General features: G+C 36.6%; 1 protein-coding gene across 1 annotated transcript; it reads left to right on the top strand.

The window, feature by feature from the left end:
* The first annotated feature begins 2,032 nt into the window (after positions 1–2,032).
* On the top strand, positions 2,033–6,676 carry LOC100267174 (putative disease resistance RPP13-like protein 1). The gene is made up of 2 exons (XM_019217811.2): positions 2,033–6,128; positions 6,218–6,676. Exon 1 carries the CDS (start codon positions 2,098–2,100, stop codon positions 6,070–6,072), a length of 3,975 nt encoding a protein of 1,324 aa, XP_019073356.1. The 5' UTR covers positions 2,033–2,097; the 3' UTR covers positions 6,073–6,128; positions 6,218–6,676.
* The last annotated feature ends 455 nt before the right edge of the window (positions 6,677–7,131 follow it).

The following is a 7,131-nucleotide window of genomic DNA, read 5'->3' as shown; positions in this document are numbered from 1 at the left end:
ATATTAATTAGGAATTTGGGACACTTACCAAACCATTCGAACTCATATGTTTTTGTTGTTGGGTTGAGTTTTATTGAACAAGTCAGGTGGCCCTTAAAATTTATCAAAACAAGTCTTTCATAATTAATAACAAACAAATTATATAAGCATGAAAAGGTTGGTCATAGTTGCATGATCTTTAAAGGACAAAGATGGTGGAAAATGCATCAATAGGCTTTTCACATCTGAATCAATTTTACATTGAATTTTATTTTCCAATCACATAAATGGAAGCAGAGATCATCCCACTATCAAGGTACTCCCATAGTGCCATTCACATCAAAACTCTTATTATCCTAAAACCCAGTTTCTACTTGATTCTATTGTAGTTTTCGATATATGTAGAAAGAAAATGGAAAAAGTTTTATTTCAAAACCCATAAGTTATAAGTGCAACCTCTTAATACAAATGGTTCTAAATCGAAATATGCACTACTCAAGGTTTTCCCATTTTCTACTTTTTATTTTTAAATTTTTACTATTTTGATTACCTTCTTCTTCCCCATTTGTTGAATCATTGTCAAGGTCGATTCTCGATTGTTCAGTTATCTTGCAATTTCTAAAAGAGGGTTTGGCCCCATCATGGCATCAGTTTTGGTTCAAGACTGCTTAAGACACATGTGTCTCGAGTAGGAATGGTCCATACACATCAAGCAAGCTTTTTGCTGAAAGTTTATAAATCTAAGAGAGGGGTGTTTAGAGCAGTAGCAGGAAGTTTGGCCTATTCATATTGTGGTACGGTATTGGCCTCAATCACAATTGATGGTTTTCCTTTGTGATTGTTGAGTAAACTTGATAGGTTTTTTCTACTGTGTAGGCTGTAATTTTCATTCCATTGTGTTTCCACCGTCAACACAATTACTTCCTAGTTATAATTTGAATGGAGTCATGAAGTATGGTTTACTGGTGGTTGAAGATTCATGGCCATATCTAAAGTGGATGGGCTTCAGCATGTGCCATATGATGACTTCTTTACCAGTTGATGGCATAAAAAACAGGGGAATTCTAGGACCTATGGCTCTTCAAACAGAGTCCAACTCAGAGGATGTCAGTGCTGAGCTTTCATGATTGTGATCCCCCAAGGAAAATCAAAGAAAGAAATTTGAAGCTTGTTCTTTCTGGACAATTGCAGCCCAAGCTTTTGCATTATTTTGTTTCTCCTATTTGCAAGTTTAAATATTTGTATTTTCTCAAAAATTATTATATCTCAAGTTTTTTACTGTTATTTATTTATTTATTTTTGTTTTTAAAGAACTCGTGAGAATTAATATTGTAATTCCTATATTTTGCTGTAGTGAATTATTTATCAGCTTGTCCTGTGGTTTTTCCCTTCATTATTGGAGGGTTTTCCACATCAATTTTGTGTTTTTTTATTTAATTACTTCTAGAGTTTTTTATTCATTGTCTACTAAAGTCCAATTTCTCTGTGGGTGAAGGGCCAAGGACACAAGTAAAAATTTGGTAACTCAGATGTAAGGATGAATTGCAATGTGAAAACTATGGGCTCATTTTTAATTTCCACCTTCACAACTTCATTATTTATCTACTCAAATAACTGGGTAAGAAGTATCATCTCCAAAAGTGATGAGCATGCTTTTTTTCTTTAGTAGAGGTCAATGAACATTTTCTTTTATTTTAAATAAGGCATACGTGTCATTGACTAATAAATTAAGAAAGTCTGAAAGTCTACTAATAAATTAAGAAAGTAAGATTTAACATGGGCTTTAATATATTTATTGGTGTGAGTCATTGACTAATAAATTTTAGTTGAAATTGGGTGAGATGAGTTGGATGTCAACAAACTTTTTTCCAAATAACCAATTTTAAATAATTTTAATTTCTTTTTTTCAAGCAGTCTGTATGTTTTTCCTCTTTTTAAAAGTAATGGTGGCTGACAAGATTCTTAATGTGGCCGCCTGTGGTCCACTATTAAACTATTAATAAAAGAGGAATTGCAGGAATTGTGTAATTAAATGTATTAAATCACTACAACAACAATCTTACAATCTGTGGAAACTTTCCCTTCTATCTCTTTTGCTCTCTCCAATTTACTGAAAGTATGTTTGTGGCTGAGGCAATTGGATCTTCCTTCCTTGGTGTGTTGATTGATAAGTTGATCGCCTCCCCGCTGTTAGAATACGCTCGTCGGAAAAAAATTGACAGAACACTCGAAGAATGGAGGAAGACGTTGACCCATATTGAAGCAGTGCTGTGTGATGCTGAGAACAAGCAGATCAGGGAGAAAGCAGTGAAAGTTTGGCTGGATGACCTCAAATCTTTGGCTTATGACATTGAAGATGTGATAGATGAGTTTGATATTGAAGCCAAGCAAAGGAGTTTGACAGAAGGCCCTCAAGCCTGCACAAGTAAGGTACGCAAGCTCATCCCAACTTGTGGTGCTTTGGATCCTAGAGTTATGTCCTTTAACAAAAAGATGGGTGAAAAAATAAACAAAATCACAAGGGAGTTAGATGCAATTGCCAAACGGAGAGTTGACCTTCATCTAAAGGAGGGTGTTCGAGGGGTGTCGTTTGGAATTGAAGAAAGGTTACAGACTACTTCTTTAGTAGATGAGTCTCGTATTCATGGTAGGGATGCTGATAAGGAGAAGATCATTGAATTGATGCTGTCAGATGAAGCAACCAAATGCGATAGAGTATCTGTCATTTCCATGGTAGGCATGGGCGGGATTGGAAAGACAACCCTCGCTCAGATCATCTACAATGATGGCAGGGTGGAGAACCGTTTTGATATGAGAGTTTGGGTTTGTGTTTCTGATGATTTTGATGTTGTAGGAATAACAAAAGCAATTCTTGAGTCCATCACGAAACGTCCATGTGAATTTAAAACCTTGGAATTGCTTCAAGAAAAATTGAAAAATGAAATGAAGGAGAAAAGATTTTTCCTTGTTCTAGATGACGTATGGAACGAGAATCCCAACCATTGGGATGTCCTACAAGCTCCTTTTAATGTCGGAGCACGAGGCAGCGTGGTCTTAGTAACAACTCGCAATGAAAATGTGGCATCAATTATGCGAACAACGGCTTCTTCTTATCAGCTTCATCAACTAACTGATGAACAATGTTGGTTATTGTTTGCACAACAAGCCTTCAAAAATCTAAATTCGGATGTATGCCAAAACTTGGAATCAATTGGTAGGAAGATAGCAAGAAAATGCAAAGGCTTACCTTTGGCAGCGAAGACTCTTGCAGGTTTATTACGCTCTAAACAAGATAGCACTGCTTGGAATGACGTATTAAACAACGAAATATGGGATTTACCAAATGACCAAAGTAATATTCTTCCTGCTTTGAACTTGAGTTACTATTATCTCCCTCCAAAATTGAAGCGATGTTTTACGTATTGTTCCATATTCCCTAAGGATTATGTGTTTGAAAAAGAGAAGTTAGTATTGTTATGGATGGCGGAAGGCTTCTTAGATAGCTCTAAAAGAGAGGGAACTGTAGAAGAGTTTGGTAACATATGTTTCAATAATCTATTGTCAAGGTCGTTCTTTCAACGATATTATTACAATGAATCTGTATTTGTGATGCATGATCTGATCCATGATTTAGCACAATTTATATCAGGAAGATTTTGTTGTAGGTTGGAGGATGAAAAGCAAAATAAAATTTCTAAGGAGATTCGACATTTTTCATATAGTTGGCAACAAGGCATAGCCTCCAAGAAATTTAAATCATTTCTTGACGACCATAATCTACAGACCTTCCTACCACAGTCTCTTGGTACTCATGGTATTCCTAATTTCTATTTAAGCAAGGAGGTCTCACATTGTTTGTTGTCAACATTGATGTGTTTGCGGGTTTTGTCTTTGACTTACTATGGCATCAAAGACTTGCCTCACTCGATTGGAAATTTGAAACACCTACGCTATTTGGACCTCTCTCATAATTTAGTTAGAACATTACCTAAATCAATAACAACTCTTTTCAACTTGCAAACTTTGATGTTATCATGGTGTGAATATCTTGTTGAATTGCCGACAAAAATGGGAAGACTAATCAACTTACGTCATCTCAAAATCGATGGGACTAAGCTAGAAAGGATGCCAATGGAAATGAGTAGAATGAAAAATCTTCGAACGTTGACTACTTTTGTTGTCAGTAAGCATACAGGATCAAGAGTTGGGGAATTGAGGGACCTTTCACACCTTAGTGGTACACTTGCCATTTTCAAGTTGCAAAATGTGGTGGATGCTAGAGATGCCTTGGAGAGTAATATGAAGCGTAAGGAGTGCCTTGACAAGTTAGAATTGAATTGGGAAGATGATAATGCAATTGCCGGTGATTCACAAGATGCAGCAAGTGTGCTGGAAAAGCTGCAGCCTCATGACAACCTGAAAGAACTCTCCATTGGATGCTACTATGGTGCGAAATTTCCAAGCTGGTTAGGGGACCCTTCATTCATCAACATGGTGAGTCTACAACTCTCTAACTGTAAAAATTGTGCATCCTTGCCACCGCTTGGACAGCTACGGTCTCTCCAGAACCTGTCCATTGTGAAGAATGATGTTCTGCGAAAGGTGGGGCAGGAGTTTTATGGGAATGGGCCTTCTTCATTTAAGCCATTTGGAAGCCTGCAGACTCTGGTGTTCAAGGAGATGTCAGAGTGGGAGGAATGGGATTGTTTTGGAGTCGAAGGGGGGGAGTTCCCTTGTCTCAATGAGCTCCACATTGAGTGTTGTGCAAAGCTGAAAGGGGATTTGCCCAAGCACCTTCCTCTTCTAACAAATCTGGTAATTTTAGAATGTGGGCAACTGGTGTGTCAGCTTCCAAAGGCTCCGTCCATTCAGCATCTGAATTTAAAAGAATGTGATAAGGTAGTATTGAGAAGTGCTGTCCATATGCCTTCACTAACTGAGTTGGAAGTGAGTAATATTTGCTCCATACAAGTGGAATTGCCACCGATTTTGCATAAGCTCACGTCTCTTCGGAAGTTGGTTATCAAGGAATGTCAGAATCTTTCCTCTCTTCCAGAGATGGGGCTGCCCTCCATGCTTGAAATCCTTGAAATAAAAAAATGCGGCATTCTAGAGACCCTACCAGAGGGAATGATTCAAAATAATACCCGTCTCCAGAAGTTGTCTACAGAAGAATGTGATTCTCTTACGTCCTTCCCCAGCATCTCTTCATTGAAATCACTTGAAATCAAGCAGTGTGGGAAAGTAGAGTTACCCCTTCCTGAGGAGACCACGCACAGTTATTACCCTTGGCTTACCAGTTTACATATTGATGGAAGTTGTGATTCTCTCACGTACTTTCCATTAGCCTTCTTCACAAAGCTTGAGACACTTTATATCTGGGGTTGTACAAATCTGGAGTCCCTTGACATTCCAGATGGACTTCACAACATGGATCTCACATCTCTCCCAAGCATACACATCCAGGATTGCCCGAATCTGGTGTCTTTTCCACAAGGAGGATTGCCAGCTTCCAACCTGAGACAACTTCGGATAGGATATTGCAACAAGCTTAAGTCACTGCCCCAACGGATGCACACCCTCCTTACCTCGCTTGAAGATTTGGAGATATATGATTGTCCAGAAATTGTTTCATTTCCGGAAGGGGGTTTGCCGACTAATCTATCTTCACTTGAGATATGGAACTGCTACAAGCTTATGGAATCTCAGAAGGAATGGGGCATACAAACACTTCCCTCCCTTAGAAAATTGAGTATCTCTGGAGATACAGAAGAAGGGTCGGAGTCATTTTTCGAAGAGTGGCTGCTGCTGCCCTCCACTCTCATCTCTCTCCAGATTCTTAATTTTCCAGATCTGAAATCCCTGGACAATCTGAGGCTTCAAAACCTCACTTCTCTTCAAACACTCCGGCTTTATAAGTGTTTTAAGTTAAAGTCCTTTCCGACACAGGGGCTGCCCTCCTCCCTCTCTATTCTCCTGATTCGTGATTGTCCTCTGCTGATAAAACGGTGCCAAAGGGATAAAGGGAAAGAATGGCCCAAGATTGCTCATATCCCCTACGTAGTTATGGATGGCGAAGTCATCTCCTCATGAGGCTTCCATAGAACCTCCATTTTTCTGGGCACCCAGGGATCCTCAGTTCCATTCGGGTATTTGAGTCTAAAATTTTAAGAATTTCATTCTTCAATTGTACAGAGATCGACTTAAAGTAATCTCTTTATAAATATTTCTTATTCAGGATTGCCATTAAGTTGAGGCAAATCTGCTGACACAGACGATGAAGCCTGGAGTTGGAGAAATGAAGTAAAGGTAAAGCACCAATTTGCCTTCAATTTTTTATTTTTTTATTTTTGGTTAATTATTATTATTTGAATGGTATGGGCATTTTTAGATTTTCCAATGATATATTTTGAGTTAGCATTACGGATACTAATTTTTCTTTTAAAATGAATGTGGCTCTAATATCAAATACTAATATTGTCTTCAATGTACTTTCATTTATTTAAAAAAAAAAAATTATTACAACTTGATAAAAAATTATTTTCAAAAATACTTTCCAAACAAATCTATCATGTTTTATGAAATAAAAATACGATGGGAACTTAAAATGTTCATAACCTATTTTTATGTTTTTTAAATTAAATTTATTTATGTACATGGCGCTTCGTATTTATTCGATTTGTGACTTGATCAATAATATCGTGTGTAAAAATGGTAACTAAGGTGAATGTACATTTGGAAGGATAATAAAATTTGTTACTTACAACCCAATTGCAATTTTGCATGGTTAGTATTACTACATGTTTGTTAAATATGTAGGAAAATATAAGAAATTAATTAAATATGGGTCGTGTTAATATCATGTCAAAACCTAGGTATTATACTACATAGCTCAATCTAAATCCAATATAAATAATAATCGTATTAAAAACATAAACCAAAATATTACATAATTATTAAACAGATAATACATCATTTAACTCATTTAACCTATTTAATAATTGTACCCTAAGAAAACCCTCTATTCAAAACTGAACTCTTAATTTCAATTAATAATTATTTCTTGCTTTACAATGAATAAAAAAAAACAATTTTTTTATAATAATTTGAGACAAAAAATTTTGGTGGAGTAATTTTGTAAATATATTAGAG

Source organism: Vitis vinifera, chromosome 13 (genome assembly GCF_030704535.1).
Source record: "Vitis vinifera cultivar Pinot Noir 40024 chromosome 13, ASM3070453v1".
Lineage (NCBI taxonomy): Eukaryota > Viridiplantae > Streptophyta > Magnoliopsida > Vitales > Vitaceae > Vitis > Vitis vinifera.
The sequence above is the reverse complement of the archived record's forward strand: the minus strand, read 5'-3'. Positions and strand labels throughout refer to the sequence as shown.

Excerpts from the sequence above, each read along its gene's own strand:
- LOC100267174 (XM_019217811.2), top strand. The coding sequence starts at position 2,098 with ATGTTTGTGGCTGAGGCAATTGGATCTTCCTTCCTTGGTGTGTTGATT.